The sequence below is a fragment of the Schistocerca americana genome, chromosome 11, assembly GCF_021461395.2.
Source record: "Schistocerca americana isolate TAMUIC-IGC-003095 chromosome 11, iqSchAmer2.1, whole genome shotgun sequence".
NCBI classification, from domain to species: Eukaryota; Metazoa; Arthropoda; class Insecta; order Orthoptera; family Acrididae; genus Schistocerca; species Schistocerca americana.
In genome coordinates, this window is record NC_060129.1 from 23,794,736 (window position 1) to 23,815,444 (window position 20,709).

Sequence of the window (20,709 nt, forward strand, 5' to 3'; positions counted from 1 at the left end):
ACTATGTAACGAAAATAAGATTAAGAAAAACGTTGATGGCTGTTAATACATCAGAAATTCTGAAAGGTTCTTTTACAGTAACGTAGTAGTAAGATATCTAATACGGACCTACTTCCAAGAGCGGAACACCAATGTACGAGAGCTATGGGTACTGACCAATCAGTGCATTTGTGTTTTTGTATATCAGGTTTGTGAATGAAGTATACAAATTTGCGACACGTTTTGTAGTGAGTGATACTACTGTGTATATACACACACTAGAGGATTAAGTTTTCTGTGAAAGGAATGTCTCTTTGGATTTAATAAAATGTAATCACTATGTGTTAGCACTAAGTTTAATACACTCTCAATAATCCTGCACTCCCACCAATCCGGCACCTGTGCTTGCAAGGAATCACCAGATTAACAAGAGTCTGGTGTACTTCCATTGTTATTTACAAAACAAATAATGCAATTCCTAAATCATTTTGTAATGCTGTATCTTTTGTTGCAGGAACCAGAGTGTATTATTGTGCAAAAGCTGGAACCGGGTGACTACGATTTGCAACTCGGAGAGTCGGACACTGCGCAGGTAGGAAAGATTTTGCACTCTGACATACTTTTCTCATTTTTGTCTTCTTTCCCATTTATTTCTGATTTTGAGACACAGTTCTGTAGTGATAGCAAAACTTGATGCTAATTTTTTTATCACACTTCTTTTCTTGTCTGTAGCTTGTGAAGCTCGAACCAGTGTTATTTTGATCCACTGGGTAGCACCGTAGACTTGATGAAAAACCTTGGACTGACAGCCACTTGAAGATAAATGTCAACTGTCAGATAAAAGCCTGCTTTCAATGTTGCTTGAAACAGTGTTAAGTGACAGATCTAGAAATCTAGTACAGTCCCCTGATACTGGTGCCGTAGAGTAAAATAGACAAGATTATCATAATTACGACGTACACAGGGGAATTTAAACACTCATTCTTCCTGCATTTCATACAGAAAGGAAACAGGAAGCAACCATAATAACTGGTGTATTGGGAAGACCGCTCTCCTGTGCACTTTGCAAGGTACACGTGTAGAGTTGATGGCATTGTACAGGTTTGAAATTGGAGGAGGAAGGAGAAAATGCACTTCGAGAAAGTGGGTGTTTATTAAAGTAGTGTGAAGTCTTTAGTGTATTGCACTGTCAGATGTTGTATAGAGTTTAATGTTGAGAAATTCTCGGAGAAAATGTCAGTGACTGCAAGTTTGAGTCGGGTTGGAGGTATGACGAGATGGCCTAACAGCTGAGGCAGAAATATGTGATCAAAGTATGAGTCTGAATCCCAGTATTTAGTAAATTTTTGTTACATAAAATGTAACAAAACGGTTCCAGACACCTTTTCAGGTCTCAAACATCTACGACTATGTATGCAGACCGGAGTAGCAAATGAAAATTAGTAGAGAGGCTGGAATTTGAAACAGGACCTCCCGGTCGCTAGGAAGAAACACGAACCGCTGAGCCACTCGGGCACAGTGGCTTTGCACAACTGCGCTGACTACCGTAGCACACCTCCCTCCTCCTCCATTTGTACCGGTCCCTCGTCCGTTCGAAACTTGACCGAGGGTGTTTTGTCGATGCGTCTGCACGCCCGTCCCTCTTATACCGTCTCGACCCTATCCACCGTCGTGGCACCTGTTTGGCCACGGGTGCCTCTTACCCCAGCCGAACTACCACCGTCGTACCGCCGTAACTTTCTCCTTGGCAGGTACGCGTGCCGTTCGTCTGCGGTGCGTGGCCGCCCGTCCTGTGCCTCCTCCGATAATTTCTTTGATCGCCAGTGTGGGGCGTGTCCCTCTTCCCTGTTAACTCCTGGAGTCCGCTTTCGGCACTTGATACGGCAGCTTAACTTCACACTACCTGCAACTTTCCCGGTGGGTGTGAACCCTTCCCCGCCTCGGTTTCGTGAAGCGGCCCGTGTTAACCTCGGCCTTCGCTCATTTCCTAAGGACACTATTACAGCCTGGGTCTACCGCCTTCAGTTTCGCAACCCTCGCACGGAACTTCGTGATAGTACCTTTGCGTACACTGGTAGCTCTCTGACTGACCGTGGGGTCTGGTGTGCCTTCATTATTGGCACTCGTGTCTTTAGATGTCGGCTTCTGGCGCACTGCTCAGTATGTACAGCCGGGCTCTTCCCCCCGTATTGGGCCACGGAGTACGTCTAGTGACACAGCCTTTTCGATTGTGTCCTCTCCTCGGACCCGGTCGGTGCCCTTCAAAGTCTCTCTGCACCGTACACTGCCCATTCCTCAGTGCAGCGGATCCAGAAAAACTGTCACTGGCTCACTCTCGGTGGACCACTGTGACGTTTCTGTGGGTCCCCGGTCACGTCAGTCTGCCAGGACGCGAGGTTGCCGACGCTGCTGCCGAGGCTGCAGTCCTCGTACCTCGGCCCGCTAATTCCTGTATTCCCTCTGACGATGTCCGTGTTGCCGTCTATCAGGAGGTGGTGCCCCTTTGGCATTGCCAACGGTCCTCTCTACATGGGAATAAGCTCCGTCTTACGAAACCTCTCACAGCGGCTCGGACGACCTCCTCTCGGCCCTCTCGTTGGGAGGAAGTCATTTTAACTAGGCTACGTATTGGGCACTGCCTATTTAGCTATCGTCTTTTGACAAGTGGTGCTACCTCACCTTTTTGTAAACATTGCGCACAAGTTTTAATTGTTCGCCACTTCCTGACCGAATGCCCATTTTTTTAACTGTCTGTGTTCCCGCTCGGGTTTGCTGTCGGCCGTTTCAGCAAACGGCGTGCGTTCTGTCGACCGTGCATTACTTTTTATCTGCCGAAACAATATGGCAGAGGCCATTTAATTTTTGGTTTTGGACTCCTATTTATGTATGGTGTCTTTTTCAATCCTTTCTCCACTTGCCTGTTTTTAGCTGCCTTCTCTTATGTCAATTGGGACTGACATATAGTTGTTTTTTAACTCCTCTGTGTCTTCATGTTCTGTAGTTTTGTCTTGGGCGCGTACGATCCCAGCTGTTTTTTGCGCCTTAAAGTAAAACAAAACAAAAACCAATGCCTCCCTCCTTAGTCCGATTTGCCGTCACTCCTCAGCCCACTCGGTTCTTCCTCTAAACTCGAGCAGTGCTGCAGAGACTGCCCGACTCTGTCTGAATGGCACCTCGGCGTTGAACGAAATGGGGGATCTCGCCAGTACCCCAGAGGTGGGTGCATTAATAAAATGAAACTATTTACTTCCAGAGATTTTTTCACGTGTCAAACATCTATAATGTTTATATGCAGACTGTAGTGCTCAGAATGAGATTCTCACTCTGCAGCAGAGTGTGCGCTGATATGAAACTTCTTGGCAGATTAAAACTCTGTGCCGGACCGAGACTCGAACTCGGGACCTTTGCCTTTCACGGGCGAATGCTCTACCAACTGAGCTACACAAGCACGACTCACGCCCCGTCCTCACAGCTTTACTTCTGCCAGTATCCCGTCTCCTACCTTCCAAACTTTACAGAAGCTCTCCTGCAAACCTTGCAGAACTAGCACTCCTGAAAGAAAGGATATTGCGGAGACATGGCTTAGCCACAGCCTGGGGGACATTTCCAGAATGAGATTTTCACTCTGCAGCGGAGCGTGCGGTGATATGAAACTTCCTGGCAGATTAAAACTGTGTGCCGGACCGAGACTTTAACTTGGGACCTTTGCCTTTCACGGGCAAGTGCTCTACCATCTGATGGGTATCAGCTCAGCTACATGTACGTGTGCACCAGTTAGTGCGTGCTTGCCTTTACCTTTTACAGTATTGTATGGCTTATGTTAAGTGGAAGCAGTTATTCTTTAGAATGACTTTCAGTGCCAACCGCTAAACACCCAATTCTTTAAAGAATTGCACTGAAATGTATAAAACAGCTTCAAAAACCTTATTACTTTACAAACAAGTTAATGTGTTAAATATTCGCTTCTAAGCATGTAAGAGAGAAAAAGTTTAGGAAAGGTTTGAAATTATGCTTAAAGTCTGTTTTGTCTTCTGAACTTGGTGTCGTACAATGATATAACATTAAAGGTACTTTCACTGTTATATTTGGACACTGTCTGCAAACTGTGTAGCGAATAAGTCCATAGTAAAGAAGTAATAAATTAAAACGTCATGTTTGTACCTGAATTTTGGCCACACAAACAGTGAATGTGTAGTGTGTGATAAACTTTTTTTACTTTCATCTTTTTGCAGGGAGTGAAAGTGAGAACAAGCTTCATAAAGTTTTGAAATTGTGTGTAAACTTTACAGGAAGCCCCTAGGTGCTCTCCTTGTCAAACACTGGACGAATGAAGTTGTGTATCTGCACACTGTCAGTTTGACTGCCTCGAGACGGCCTCACAGTTTGCAACTGTAATATTTGTCTTAAAACTTACTGCACGTCTTACTGAGTGGATTATGACAGCAATTTGGTCAATAATAATGTGAAATATTGTATGTCGAATGTTTGTTACCCCTAGGCTGTAGCTGATACCTGGCTCAGGTGTAGCATTTTAGTAATATTGATAGTTGTAATGCAGTAGCAGACCCCGAGAGTCTCTACTCGGAGTTCTTGTCTACTGTTTTGCAAAGTATAATCAACTTTCAACACTTCGAGCCTCATATTTTAACTACATACCCATTAATTAATTCAACGTGAACTCCCTCTACTCAAAATTGTGATCAGTTTTAGCCACTTTCACTGGAAGAGCATTTTTTTTTTTATAAAATAATGTTGCTATCTGTTTGTCTATAATGAGTCTGTTCATTACGATTTACCCTGCGACAGTAAATTGTCTTCCTCCCTTACGAATTATGCGATCTCTTGTTTTTTTTCCTGTAAAATTATAGACTGAAACAGAAGGTGTCAACTACTTAGAAGGAAATTCAGAAATCCCAGTACATTTTAGTGATGTATTCATCTACATACATACTGTGCGAACCGTTACAAAGTGTGTTACGGAGGGAACTCGGTGTGGTATCACGTGTGAGTGTCTCTGTCAGTTCCATTCACATGTGGAGCGCTGGAAGAATGAGTGCTTAAATGCCTCAGTGACTGCTTTAGTGAGTCTAATCTTCTCTTCACGGTCCCCGTGACAGCTGTACGTAGGGGGTAGAACGATATCTGGAAATTCGTCATTAATACTGATTCTAGAAATATTGTGGGTAGGCTTCCGTAGGATAACTGGAACGTATCTCGGAGTGTCTGCCACTCTGTTTTATGTGAGGCTCTCCTGTCAGTCTGACAAACATTCCACCAGTTGTGCTGCCCTTCCATATAACTCCGGTGTCCAATGTTAGTCCTTTATAGCACGCTTTGTCCACACATTTGAGCAATGTTCTGGGACGGGTTGCACAAGTGTTTTGTAGACAAGTTCCTTTGTATGGTGCATTAGGAAAGCTACTATGCACCGAACTACAGACTATAGGTGTAGATTATGCTGGAAATTGATGGAACTGTTTTTTTGTGTGTACACAATTGCTTTTAATTATAAAATATTTTAACTTTTTTAACTTAATGTCTTTTTTTAAAAAATACTTTTTGGTAGCCACGTTAGCTGTTAGCAGTTCCTTTATTACGGGATGACACACAACCGGTTTCAGAACTATTCAGTCGGATCCTCAGGTGCATACATCATACAGAAAAATATAATATGAACTAGAAGATACAATAATGGTAAAAAATAAGGCAATTAACCAGAAACTAATTTATATTTGGTTTGTTAAAGTACACAGTCTCACAGTGTTCGGACGGCATTCGAATTGCCAAAACTGCCTAAATCGGATAGTTACAAGATGAAACATCAGAAATTCCAGTGGGTAGCAGGTGCAGGCAGTGTATACGAGCTCTGTGAGCTGCGGGTACGGACCTAAAAATGGAGTCAAAATAAGATGCCGGAGGAGAACTGTATGGAACAAACTCTTGTGTGGATAGAAAAATATAAAGATTCACCACTCGTGAAAAATCGAGAGATTCTCACAAAAGCCACATGGTGGAGATGTGGCTATTCCCGAAGTAGGAAGGCCAGGCCAGCTGACAACCCAGTCGACATAACGTTACTGAAACTGCCAGCGTGCAGTGTGCCGGAGAGAAGCGACCGACTCCTTGCCTAGGTACATACCCGTGGCCCACCGTGCTCGTGCACACTGCTTGCACCTGTCTTTCTGGTTCATTGTCTTATTTTCACCATTATTATACCTCCTAATTTATATTACATTCTTTCATACACCCATCAAAGAAAGGTTTGCATGACCTCGGTTCCCAGAGTTCTGGAACCTGTACATAAAATTGGAGTAAAGCTCAACATAAACGTCATTTCCACCCTTTTTATTGCTCGTGAAAACCACACATTGCATGTTGTACCACCATATACTGAGACCTTCATAGGTGATGGTCCAGATTGCTGTACACACTGTTACTTCTAATACCCAGTAGCACATCCTCTTGCATTGATGCACGCCTGTATTCTTCGTGGCATACTACACACGAGTTCATCGAGGCACTGTCGGTCCAGTTTGTCCCACTCCTCAGTGGCGATTCGGCGTAGATCCCTCAGAGTGGTTGGTGGGTCACGTCGTCCGTAAATGGCCCTTTTCAATCTGTCCCGGGCATTTTCGACAGGGTTCGTGTCTGGAGAACGTACTGGCCACTCTCATTGAGCGATGTCGTTATCCTGAAGGAAGTCATTCACAAGATGTGCATGATGGGGGCACGAATTGTCATCCGTGAAGACAAATGCCTCGCCAATATTCTGCCGATATGGTTGCACTGTCGGTCGGAGGATGGCATTCGTGTATCGCACAGCCGTTATAGCGCCTTCCGTGACCACCGGCGGCGTATGTCGGCCTCACGTAATGCCACCCCAAAACAGAAGGGAACGTCCACATAGCTGCACTCGCTGGACAGTGTGTCTAAGGCGTTCAGCCTGACCGGGTTACCTCCAAACGTGTCTCCGACAATTGTCTGGTCGAAGGCATATGCGACACTAGTCGGTGAAAAGAACATGATGCCAGTCCTGAGCGGTCTATTTGGCATGTTGTTGGGCACATCTGTACTGCACTGCACGGTGTCGGGGTTGCAAAGATGGACCTTGCCAGGGATGTCGGGAGTGAAGTTGCACATCCTGCACGCTTTAATTCGTAACATGACATCCTGTGGCTGCACAAAAAGCATTATTCAACACAGTGGCATTGCTGTCAGGGTTCCTTCGAGCCATAATCCGTAGGTAGCGTTCATCTGCTGCAGTAGTAGCCCTCGGGTGGCCTGAGCGAGGCGTGTCATTGACAGTTCCTGTCTCTCTGTACCTCCTCCACGTCTGAACAACATCGCTGTGGTTCACTCGGAGACACCTGGACACTTCCCTTGTTGAGAGCCCTTCCTGGCACAAAGTAACAATGCAGAAACAATCGAACTGCAGTATTGATCATCTAGGCACGGGTGAACTACAGACAACATGAGCCGTATATCTGCTTCCTGGTGGAATGACTAGAACTGATCGGCTGTTGGACCCCTTCCGTCTAATAGGCACTGCTCGTACATTGTTGTTTACATCTTTGGGCGGGTTTAGTGACATCTCTGAACAGTCAAAGGGACTGTGTCTGTGATACAATATCCACAGTCAACGTCTGTCTTAAGAAGTTCTGGGAACCAGGGTGACGCAAAACTTTTTTTTGATGTGTGTAAATGTATACACCTGAGGATGTGATTAAAGTGTTGTGAAACTGGCTGTGTGTGATACTGTAATAAAGGAACTACTAATAGCTAATGTGGTACCGAATAGCTGTTTTAAACATTTTAATAGTTTCTTAAAAAATGTTTAAAATATTTTATCATTCACCTCAGCTGTGGATACCCAACTGAAAAATCATTTATTAATTCCTTCTACTGTTGTTTACCATTTAACTATTTGGTTCTGTTCATGAAAACTGTTGTTGAGTGCGGAGTGCAGTGTTTAGGTGTTCAGTTTGTTTTTAAATTTCTGTGTTTTCAACTGAGAAACTTACACTGGTGTTCAAAATTAAAGCAACAAGCATAAATTTTGCAGGGTTGCATTTATTTTGCCACAAAACAGTATAAATAGGTGATAGCGGAGTAGAAACAATGTAAACAATACGGAATGCAAACAACTGCAATATGTACAAGAGTAGATGAAAATGTCCTTCATTTCTTCCAACTTGACAGATTTGCACACACATTCCAACAACTGTTTAATGTGCACAGTATGGGGTGTGACCACCTGTGGCAGCAGTATAGGCCTTAAAATGCTGGAGCATGCTGTGAATAATGTCACCAGTGCCACATTGAGGCAAAACGTCCATTCTTCATGTGGAGCTTTTCACAAGTCTTGGAGGGTGGTCGGCGGATGCTGACGTGGTGCAACCCATATCACTAGTGCATCCCAGACATTTTCTATGGAATTCGAATTGGGAGAGTGAGCAGGCCACGCCATGCGTGCAATATCTTCCATTTCCGAGAAAACATCAACCACCTGTGCTCTGTAAGGTCGAGCATTATCGTCCGTCAATACAATATAGAGCCCGGGCCCATAGCAGCTCACAACTGTGACATGTGAGATTCTGAGATCTTCTTAGGGATCCTGACACCAGTAAAATCTCACTGATTCACCCCTACAATTTCATGAAGAGGAGTTCGAGTGGTAAATGTAATCCCTGATCCTCCTCGATATCAGTCTCCTTCCACAATGTTGGGGTCTCGAAATATAGTTCTACATTCCCTCCGGATGCGGAAGCAGGGTATTTTCCCAGATAGACTGAAGTATGCCATTGTTAAACCACTGCATAAAAAAAGGGGATACGTCTGATGTCAACAACTACCGCCCAATCTCTCTTCTGACTGCTTTATCCAAAATTCTTGAAAAAGTAATGTATTGTAGAGCAGCTTCACACCTTTGTAAAAATAAAGTTTTAACAAAATGTCAGTTTGGTTCCCAGAAGGGTTTTTCAACGGGAAATGCTATATATACTTTCACTAATGAAATATTAAATGCTCTGAGTAACCGGAAGTCACCCGTTGGGATTTTTTGTGATCTATCAAAGGCTTTTGATTGCGTAAATCATGGAATACTTCTAGACAAGATCAAGTACTGTGGTATGAATGGAACAGTGCTCAAATGGTTTAAATCATACCTAACCAGAAGACTGAAGAAAGTTGAAATAAACAGTTCACATAATATGCAAAAAACTGGTGATTTCTCAAACTGGGGAACAGTAAAGAATGGGGTGCTGCAAGGTTCGGACTTGGGTCCTCTTATGTTCTTAATATATATTAATGACTTGCAATTCTATATTCAGGAAGATGCAAAGCTGGTACTTTTTGCCGATGATACACATATAGCTATCACACCCAACAGACAAGAATTAACTGGTGAAATTGTAAACGATGTGTTTCAGAAAATCATTAAGTGGTTCTCTGCAAATGGGCTCTCATTAAACTTTGACAAAACACAGTATATTCAGTTCCACACAGTAAATGGAATGACACCACTAATAAATTTAGTCTTTGATCAGAAATCGATAGCTAAGGTAGAATATTCAAAATTTCTAGGTGTATGCATTGATGAGGGGTTGAACTGGAAAAAAACACACTGAGGATCTGCTGAAACGTTTCAGTTCAGCTACTTATGCTATTAGGGTCATTGCAAATTTTGGCGATATACATCTGAGTAAATTAGCTTACCATGCCTATTTTCATTCACTGCTTTCGTATGGCATCATATTCTGGGGTAACTCATCATTGAGTGAAAGAGTGTTCACTGCACAAAAGCGTGTAATCAGAATAATTGCTGGAGCTCATCCAAGATCATCCTGCAGACAGTTATTTAAAGAGTTAGGGATCTTCACTGTAGCCTCACAATATATATATTCACTTATGAAATTTGTTATTAAAAATCCGAACAAATTCAAAAGTAATAGCAGTGTACATGGCTACAACACTAGGAGAAAGGATGATCTTCACTACTCAAGGTTAAATGTAACTTTGGCTCAGAAGGGCGTAAATTATGCTACCACAAAAGTCTTTGGTCACTTACCTAATAGCATCAAAAGTCTGACAGATAGCCATATAGCACTTATAAGGAAATTAAAAGAATTTCTTAATGGCAACTCCTTCTACTCATTAGATGAATTTTTGGATATAGTAAGTGGGTAATTACCTCAACCCCCACAAAAATAAATAAAAATATTGAGTGTCATTTAATATTTTGTCTAATGTAATATCTTGTATAGACACCTTCTATTAACCTGACACGTTCCACATTATTACGAAGTGTCGTAGTCACGATCTATGGAACAAGTACTACTCTAATCTAATCTCTAATCTAATCCATTGAGAATCTGTCACCAGACCAAATTGGGACTCATCCGTGAAAAGAACATTGGCCCACTGTTTGATTATCTGGATCGCATGTTGATGGCTCCACTCTAGATGTTCCCTTGTGTGAAGAAGCATCAGAGATGCACACACACAGCAGGTCTCCAACAGTAGAGGCCACTCTGTCAAAGCCTTCTCTACACTGTTTGCCTCGATACAACATGCGGCGAGATCATGTGTCAGTTGTTGTGCAGTATTAAGGCTGTGCATTTCTCGTGACCTTACAGCCAAATAACGGTCCTCTCTTTCCAATGTCCCACGAGGTTGGTCCTGCCCCGGTCTCTGGGATAGTTTCAATTTCTAAAACTGTCGCTACGCCCAATAGAAGACAGAACGATACGTATGAATTCATCAGGCCGTGCGAGTTTGCAATTGTCCTGCTTCCAATTCCTCTTATGACCTTCCACCTCACGGAGTCTGGTAGGCACCTTTTCTCTGCCATACTGCACCGATTGTGAATGTGTGCACAGCGATTGTGGATGTTGGACTACCTGGTAAACACTACTCCATTTGATACGTGGCTCGACGTTATCATTGGCGTGATCTTCCGTTGACCAAAATGCCACTTTCTGTGCCGAAGACGATTGTACAGACATCTGTTGACAGTTTGTACTCGTATTATTATATTGTGAGAATTAGGCACAGGATGGGGAAATAGTGGTTTGTTGCTTTAATTTGGGACATCAGTGTATTTTTCTTGTTGAACATGTGTTTTAACTAGGTGGTAGGTAAATAGATGTAGTGCAGGGAGCATTTGCTGAAAAATTGCAGGAAACATCTGCGCATCTTCAGAATGTGGTTTGTTGTTGAGAAATTTTGGGGGATGGACTCGGTGTTACGTGCTGAATGAACTGGAAGAGCACTTAAAATGAACAGAAGTAAGCTACTTCTAATGCCGTGTGGCAGATCTGAGCAAAATCATTGCACAAAAAAAGAAAAAAACAAAAGATTTCCGCACTTGGCACTGTGCATAAAGTGATTTGGCAAACATTGAAATTTTCCCTGTATAATGTGACAGCAGTGCAAAATCTGGTAGATGAATATCAGGAAAAGTTAATTGGTTGTTGCAAATAGTTTACTTCTTTTATTAAGAGGAATACTGTCGATAGTCTCGATGTCACCTTTTATGCAGATGAGGCCCGACTCCAACTTTCTGGTCAACTTAACACACACAACATGCGATTATGGTCAACGGAGAATCCTCTTGCTGTACATTAAACAATGTTGTGTGATCAGAAAATTGGAGTGTGAGAAGTAATATCCAGACGGTATGTTGTTAGACTTTTATTTTTTTAAGGAACCGTGAAGAGGGAATGTTATTGTTTAAAGATCCACAATTTCATTGCCAGCAAAAGGAAGGTTAAGTCAATTACTTACAGTTTCAACAATACGGTGCTACTGTGCCCGCAGCAAGCAACACTTTGTATGTCCTGGTAGAGATTTGTGGGGAACTTGTCACCTCAGTAAACCTGTATCTTCCTCACTTACTATACCTTACTCCACCAGGCTTTTTTCTTCAGGAAAGAGGAAAATCTGTAATGTATCGCAGCCACTAAACTCGCTTTGTGACTTAAAATCTGAAATAACTGCATATGTGAGAAGCAGATAACAATCAGACCTGCACAAAGTGTTTTCCAATCAAATTAAGTGGGTTTGGATTTGTGGGTCTCACTTCCAACATATGTGTAGCTGCACAGCAACTTTTTTGAACACCCTGTAATCTGATAGTATTTCCGTATTATTGCACTAATGAACTGAAGTCTGCTTCCTGCTTTACCTATATCTATGACTGTGAGTCTATGTGATTATTCTGTTTTATATCCCTGCCAACTGCTACTCCCAGGTATTCGTAGGAGTTGACCGAGTTTAAAATTGTGACTCACTGATATTACTGTTGGAGGATTTTATACCCTTTTGTTTTGTGAAGCACATAATTTTACATATCGGTACACTTAAAGGAAGTTGCCAATTACTGCACTGTTTTGAAATCTTATGAAAATCATAAATATTAGGATGTTGAAACGTTGAATATGTGACCAGTTACGGCTCGGCTGCTGAAGGGGCACCGAGCCGCACGTGTCCGGCCCCACAGGACTTGGCTCGGTCACGTACTTGCTCCGTGTCTGCTGCCCTGACTCCAGATACGTGAATAACCGAGCTCCACATGTCATCGCTAACATGTGCCGCACTGCACAAATCCGACCCCCCACACCCCTCCTTTTTAACACAAAAGTAATGCTGCAAACTACTTTTACACGACATAGTTAACTTTATACAGTACAAGATTTGGTACGTAGCACATCTGCAACTGAGAGACATGATAAATAATTTAGAGATATCTGCTTCAGTTGTATTAATATTTATTCAGACCAAAATCTGATTTTCAGATGTACGAAATTATTTCGTAACACATAACATGCGGCGAGGTCAGTCTGTGCTAAAGTTCCAATCTTTGCACGTCAGCAGAACTGCCCGCCAGTGGGCCGGCGTGCGGTAGGAACGCCGACAACCAGTAGGAACAGACTCGTAACCAGCGTGACGCTGCCAAAACTGTCGTATGTGTGGCGATGCTATGCTGACTTTGTGTATATTTGTGACAGTGCTAGTACGGCTTTATTATTTTAGGACACGTTATAAAACAGATCTGAAGATGGTCACTGCTGACCGAAACTGGTGGTCTAAGGACCAAAGGTTTTGTGATCATTGGCAGAATTAAAAGAAATTCAGAAAGTGTTGCGTCCTCCCTACTGAGAAACCAGTGATGGGTGATCTTTAATAACCCGTCATCTTACTCTTGTTATTCAATATTGCTGTAATAACAGTATTGCTATTGTACTGAGTCGAGAAATTTGTGAACCGAAGGAACACCACAACCACCCGATTGCTGCAATTCGTAGCTTTCTAGATGTTATGTGAGAAAAGGCCAAGTCGGTTTTCGTACGAAGGTGGTCTGAAAAGTTCTCTGAGTCACCACGAGAGGTCATCGCTAGCGCAACGAGTTGTTTACGTGTCATTGGTCTGTTGCCTGTATAAGCACGTGCCATGTCAGTGCTCTCGGAAGAGAGCTGTGGCAGTGACATGGCTCTGTTGTTGTTCCCATGTAATTATTTGCGAAGATCGAAAAAATCGAGACTCGAGCAGTGATTAAGAACCTCGTAAAGAAAGGTATGAACACAAAGAACATTCGTGCCGATTTCCAGAATACACCGAGGCACTCTGCTCCTTGATCTTCAGCTGTTGCTAAGTGGACAAATGAATTTAAATTTGGTCGGGAGAGCTCAGATGATGATCTGTGCAGTGGTCAGACGGGATGTGTCACTCCTCCAGAGATAATTGCAAAAGTGCACAAGACGGTCACAGAGGATCGTCGATTGAAAGTGCGTGAAATGGCTCACATTTGCCAGATGTCGTCTGAAACGGTATATCACATTTTAACTGAAGAATTAGAAATGAAAAAAATTATCTGCAAGATGGGTGTCGCAACTCTTGCCACTGCACCTGCACACGTGTGCCGTCACCGTGACAGAATTACACGATTTGAGGTACGAATTGTTGTCACACCCACATTATTCACCTGATATGCCTCAGTCAGACTTCCATCTCTTCCCAAAACGGAAAATTTTTCTCGGTGGATGAAGATTCAGTTCAAATGAAGAATTGATAGCCGTAGTTCGCGACTATTTTATAGGCCTGGAGGAAATTCATTTTCGAGATGGGATCGAGGCACTGGAACATCGACGGACTGAGTGCATTAATCTACAAGGAGAATACATTGAAAAATAAAAATAAATGTTTCATTGATGTAGGTAGCTTTTTTTCTATTCCACTCTGAGAACATTTCAAACTCCCTTGTATAACATGTTTTTGGAATCCTTGGCGCTTTGATGTTTTTGGAATCCTTGCTACTTTGAATGGAGGCTGTCAGTTCATTTGAGATGCTGTAGTGCAACATGGGGTGAACGACATATGTTCCACTGAAAACGCTTGTGCTCATGAAAGATGGTCGTGCCTTTCCAAAACATTTTGTGTGTGGGGAGGGGGGATGGAGTGGGGGAAGAAAAGAAGGGAAAAAAAAGAAAATACTGTGTATGCCCTGATGTATGATGTGTGGAGATGGTCCATATGCAACGACACAACACAGCAGAGGCAAGGCACAGTGTCGTGGGTGCAATAGCACTCGCTGGACGTGGACATTTGTGCCTCGGTCATGTGCCTTGAAGGTATCGTGAACACACTAGAGAAAACAGAGATACTATAATGTAAATGCTCATAATAAATGAAAAATGTAAGTCTTTGGTCTTAAGTTGAGTTCGGTGTGGTCAGACGTTTTGAATGATGTATTTGAAAAGTTAAAAGTTATTGGTAATTGGATCTGTCTTCACAGTTGATGTAAATAGTTGAAGAGGTCAGAAGATTACTGTTGAAGATGTATTTGTCATTTGGTAGCTCAAAATAGTGAGACACTTTCTCACAGCATCGCCCTCGACACGAATTCTCGAAGTGCAAGTTTGTGCACAGTATGCTACGGAGTAGCCGTCCGACGAGAATAAAATGAAGATGTGACCGTATTTCAGGCAGACCGGTAAATCACACTGACATATTGGCCACGCAGTGTTTCCTACTTGTGGCGTTGCAGTCGAGTCGCTACACACACGGGGAAACGGAAAGATCGCAATACCCAATTGTGTATGAGCTCAGTATATGTTGTAAAATCCGTGAAATAAACCACGACTGTGTTAGACTCGGTGATAACCTCATATAGTAATGAAAGTCCTGGTGGAGCAGTGGACTCACTGTTGGGAGATCCCCCAGCAGACCACGCACTGTCAGTTTTGTGTAGTTTTGCCAGGCTGGATAAGGATAAAGAGAAGGGAAGAGATGGTTCCTTTGTGAAGGAAGCAGCTAATTTCCTCGTGCTCTGTCTAATGGAGACGTTAACCCTCTAGACACAGGTGATGTCCGTGTGTGCAGTCGGCTCTTTCTGTACGATTCCATGAGGCACGCTGTTATCGAGTCTGATATAATTTCTTTGCTGTTTGTCAGAAGTCACAATTTTCCTATTGAATCTTTTTTTCCTGTCCTTGCTTATTTGTTTTGAAGTCCTGGTGAAGCTAAACAACAGACGTTACCCTGTTTGCGTATTTTATGACCTGACCTTGCCAAATTTGTTGATATTGTGGGTCACTAAACTGAAGATTTATCTCTGCATTGGTGGGATATTAGTGTGTGCAAGTGGTGTCCTTTTGAATACACCCCTCATACCTGTGTACAGAGAATTGTCCCATAATTAAAGAAATTTTTTTCAGACCAGTGTGTGTGTGTGTGTGTGTGTGTGTGTGTGTGTGTGTCTGTCATTACACTGATACGTATATCTCATTGGCTGTCTTTGAAGTGATTTTGTGTAATGCAGTGATTTTTCTTAATGGCAGGTGCACGAGGATGGGGTTGACCAGAGGCTGCCAGATACTCCAGCAGGAGGGGCTGAACAGGAGGTGATTCTCGGCCTGGCCCCGGAGGTGGAATGGGTGAGAGGTGCTCAGTAATGCTCCATTTAAGGCTGTCCACTGGCGTTTGTCTTGACCTATGTGATGTGGAGCGGTAGTGTCTTTAGATTGTCGTACGGTGGTTTTTGTAGAGAATCTCTTAAAACGTAAATGAAAGATTGTTATTTGAGTTCATAACAGTTTTTAATTGCTGCAGTGCTTTTAGAGCCAAAAATAAAGTTTGCAGTTTTTCATAATTGTTGTGGTTGGCAGGAGAGCCAACACTGTGTTACTAGAAGAGGCCGAAATGCACGCGTTTTAGCTCTCGCAGGCTGGCGTGAGGTCTGCAACAGGACAAGGAAATTATAATTTAGAAAAACGGACGTAGCTGCTGGAATACTTAACTTTAATCCGTTAATGATGAACGTCGGTCTTGACGGTACATGATTCAATATCAATAGTAACTGATAATGGCGCCTTGCTAGGTCGTAGCAAATGACGTAGCTGAAGGCTATGCTAACTATCGTCTCGGCAAATGAGAGCGTATGTAGTCAGTGAACCATCGCTAGCAAAGTTGGCTGTACAACTGGGGCGAGTGCTAGGGAGTCTCTCTAGACCTGCCGTGTGGCGGCGCTCGGTCTGCAATCTCTGATAGTGGCGACATGCGGGTCCGACGTATACTACCGGACCGCGGCCGATTTAAAGGCTACCACCTAGCAAGTGTGGTGTCTGGCGGTGACACCACAATAATCACCCCAAGACTTTTAGTAGTGAACCATAAAATTCTGAAAAATAAAATGTTAAAGCATCCATCTCGACTGGCTCAAGCTTTACGTATGTAACAGAAAACGGAGGCTCACATTGGAGAACTGCTCGATGGGTATAAAAACTAAACTCGTAGCTATGAAACATTACATACGTCGGTCCAAAGATCTGGTAAAATGTCCTACTAGGACCAAAGGACATAGTGCGACAGCTGTTAACAACTTGTTTTTGAACAGACAACGTGCAGTGATTTAGTTGCAAAATCAGTAAAGGGTAGTTTATCTGACCACAATGGTCAAATATTGACATTAAAATATACTGAACAGTTAAACAATGGAAAATCCAGGATGGATTGTAACAACATTACGAAAAGTAAAGTTGCTACTCACTATACATAGGAGATGGTGAATCGTAATAGGAACAACAAATTGATCTGTCACAAATAAAGCTTTCAGCCATTAAGGCCTTTGTCAGCAATAGGTGACTCTCTCTCTCTCTCTCTCTCTCTCTCTCTCTCTCTCTCTCATGAAAATGCAACTCACACACACGACTGGAGTCTCAGGCACCTGAAACCACACTGCGAGCAGGAGCACCAATACGCGATGGGGTGGGGGTAATGAGGAGGCTGGGGTGGGGAGAGGGAGGGATAGTATGGTGGATGGTGGACAGTGAAGTGCCACAGGTTAGACCGAAGGCGGGGGAGAGATTGGGGGGGAGGGGGTGGAGGTAAAGGAGAGAAGTAAAGAGACTGAGTGTGGTGGTGGAATGACGGCTGTGTAGTGTTGGAATGGGAACAGGGAAGGGGCTGGATGGTGAGGACAGCGACTAACGAAGGTTGAAGCCAGGAGATTTACAGTCACATGGAGTGTATTGCAGGGGAAGTTCCCACCTGCACAATTGGGAGCAGCTGGTGTTGGTCAAAAGGATCTTTATGGCACAGGTTGTGAAGCGGTCAGTGAGATGAAGGATATCATGTTTGTCAGCGTGTTCAGCAACAGGGTGGTCCACTCTTTCTCGGCCACAGTTTGTGCGGACAGACAGGTTGTCGGTCGTCGTGCCCATGTAGAATGCAGCAGAGTGGTTGCAGCTTAGCTTGTAGATCACGTGGCTGGTTTCACATGCAGCCCTGCCTTTGATGGGATACGTGACGTTAGTGACCGGAGTGGTGTAGGTGGTGGTAGGAGGACGTATGGGACTGGTCTTGCATCCAGTGCATTGTCAGCTACCCCATTAAACTTGAGCTATAGTTCCTCTAGATGTTCTTGTCTTGAGCTGAGAACTGTATAGTTTCAGACAAGCAATAAAGACCTGACAGCAGAAATATATATTAATTGTCATACAGCAAATGAAACACCCTCTGTAAAACTCCTAGGGTTGCTGTTGCATAACAGTTAAAATGGAGTCAGTGCATGGATAAACTAATCAAGAAGTTCAGTTCAGTATGTCTTGTCCTTAGGAACATTTATAACTGTATTGACTTACACAAAAGGGTGATGCCTTATTTTGCAGATGTTACAAGAGAGGCATTGAGCATCATGAAGATACGTACCTATCAGATACGAAGAGTGTCTGTCTAAGAAGCGGTAAGGAAGATAGTATTTCCTGCTAATAATATGAAATGTCCACGAGAGTGAAATCACAGAAATTTGAACTCGTGTGGAGTATAACTAAGAGTCACTGTTCCCATGCACCATCCTCAAATGAAATACGAAAACTGAGATGTCATTGTGGTTCTCGGAAGTATCCTCTGCTACACACCGTAAGATAACTTGAGGGGCTATAGTGCCCATTAGTGTCAAGTATTTGAATTAATGCCATCTTGGCAGCAGTATAAATGTGTCTCAAATGTTCACCAAGTGTGTAATTTGCTATAGATCACAAAAATGCTGTCTGAAATCCTTAAAGGAACATATTTCAGATTGGAACTATTAATAGTTATAGCTTTGATAACAGTGATGGGCCATGTTTCAAAACACTCTCTTATAATTTTGTGGGCGATATTCACTCGAAGCTTGACACTTTTGTAGCACTCGTAAAGTGACAGGAAAACAAAGCCTGGAAAAACAGTGATTATAAAAAACATTTATAAAAGAAAATGAGAAAAATCTTCTTTTTAGTGAGCAATGAAGTATGGGGGGAATTCTGAGACTTACATTGCACTCACGTTAGTATATCGGAAGGCAGAGGATGAGAAGTGACAGACTGTGACGAAAGGACCCGAGGTTCACAAACAGTCGACTAACTTTTGCCATCAGGAAAAAGCAGTGCTAGACAGGAATGATTTTCAAGAGCAGAGATAAATACTGGCATCAAATCTTGTGTGCTAGTAAAAATGCATAAAATAGTTAGAAAATAAAGGTGCTTTTTTTCTGAGTTTAGGCCACTGAATTGTAATATGTCCATCTACGGAGAAAATAGAAATTCAGTATTGCTCATCTTCGAATGTAGCAGCCTTTCAAATATTCGTAGCCACAAAAATAAATTCGTCTACATAAATACCAACAGTGCCTAAGGCTTTAGGATTCTTGCACAAGTTGGTAAGCTGTGGCTCATTTTCATTTCACATATTGTGAAGTGCTTGTGTAGTGAACCATAATGAAAAGCTTTCATTACAGTGCCAAATTCCAGGAGGAAATTATTTCTTATGCAGAAAAAATGCTAATCGTGCTGCAGGCGCTTAAGGCATCGGCTGAGGTCGGCTTCGTGGTGCTGCTGTTTCTCCAGGGCTTTCACTTCACTACGATTGGCAAACTTGTGTTCAGAACGTACGTCAATATGGCCGACACTTTGTCAGTACATCCTCATTGTTTTCCTACTGGTGACAGTAGACGGTTCCTATGAATCGTGAATCGCATACTCTCTTTGTCCAGGGTGATCCGGGAAAAACCTGGGAATTTTTCACCTGGGAGAAAACTGGGAAAACACCGGGAATTTTTTAGAGAGAAAAAAATGAAAATAAAACTTAAATTGCAAAGGAAATAAAATAACATAGTGCTCGTACAAGCGTCTGCCAACTGCAAAATGTGTCAAAGGCTTTAGGGAAACTATGCAGTGCTTTGTAACAACAAATTGACTCCGACGAGTGTGGCGTCACAACTGTTTACATTAGATCAATTAGCCAGTTATGAGCGGGCTCACGCACACGCGCAGTTGAGTCACGTATTAGTAATACCTTCTCCCGCTTCTGGCTACAGAAGTGTGGCTGTTGGCTGTGTAAGCAGCAGTAGCAGCAACCAGCCACATGGGGTACCCAGAAAGATTTTACTGATGCGCCCAAGCTGCCAGATTCACGCGTGCACAGCAGGCCCGGACCTAGTGTGTGGGGTGGGGAGGGGAGGTGGCAAACCGGAGTATCTGAACTGGGTGGTAATTTCAGGAGGAGGGGGCAAATTCATATTCTTGAGGGGAAAAAAAAAAAACTTTGTTTCACAAAGCACCTAGCTTCCAGTGCAAGTCAGTCTATTGATTATTCGTATGACTTTGAAAGGCACCCCTGGTGGTTTTTGGACATTTTTGAAGACATTATAATTTGATTTCTGAATGAATTATAAGTTGATTTTTGAATGCGTGCGTAGTGTACTTGATATGTCTGCCAGGGGAATCATCGTTGCATCTAGAAATGAACTTTCCTGCAGACAAAACGGGATGGGGCTATACAAGCTGAGCAGAATAAAGCTGAACCGTTGAATGCCAACTGCTGCTTATTTATGTGGTTGATTCGGTTTGCATATGTTCGGCGTTGTTATGATTACTAGTGAAATCCATAGATTCAGACCACCAGAGTGAAAATAGAAGACTAACAGGTATAACAGGTAAGAAAGATTACGTATTTCTTCTCGGTGTATCCAAGAAAGTGAAATTTGACAGAAAATTTTTGGCCAGATCGCTACACTAGTCAGGGCCAGTTGTAGTCCCTTGCTAGCAGCCGCTTAAGTTCCATTCTCGGAGTAGCGCGGAAAACGCATTGTATGAACACGTAATAATGCCTAACTGGAGAATAATCACTGGATAACTAAACTGGTGATTGTGGCAGGGTTAGTAAAGTTTACCGGAGAATGAGTTTTGACAGTGGTAG

General features: G+C 42.9%; 1 protein-coding gene across 3 annotated transcripts in view; it reads left to right on the forward strand.

Moving 5' to 3' along the window:
- LOC124553617 (zinc finger protein 391-like) overlaps positions 1-20,709 on the forward strand; it is a 144,390-nt gene that overhangs the window by 73,123 nt on the left and 50,558 nt on the right. For 2 of the 3 annotated variants that reach the window (XM_047127470.1, XM_047127471.1), the window contains exons 4-5: positions 494-571; positions 15,816-15,911. In XM_047127470.1, the coding sequence (XP_046983426.1) occupies positions 494-571; positions 15,816-15,911 (174 nt within the window). The remainder of the gene's footprint in view (positions 1-493; positions 572-15,815; positions 15,912-20,709) is intronic. The other variant, XM_047127472.1, reaches the window with a different exon arrangement.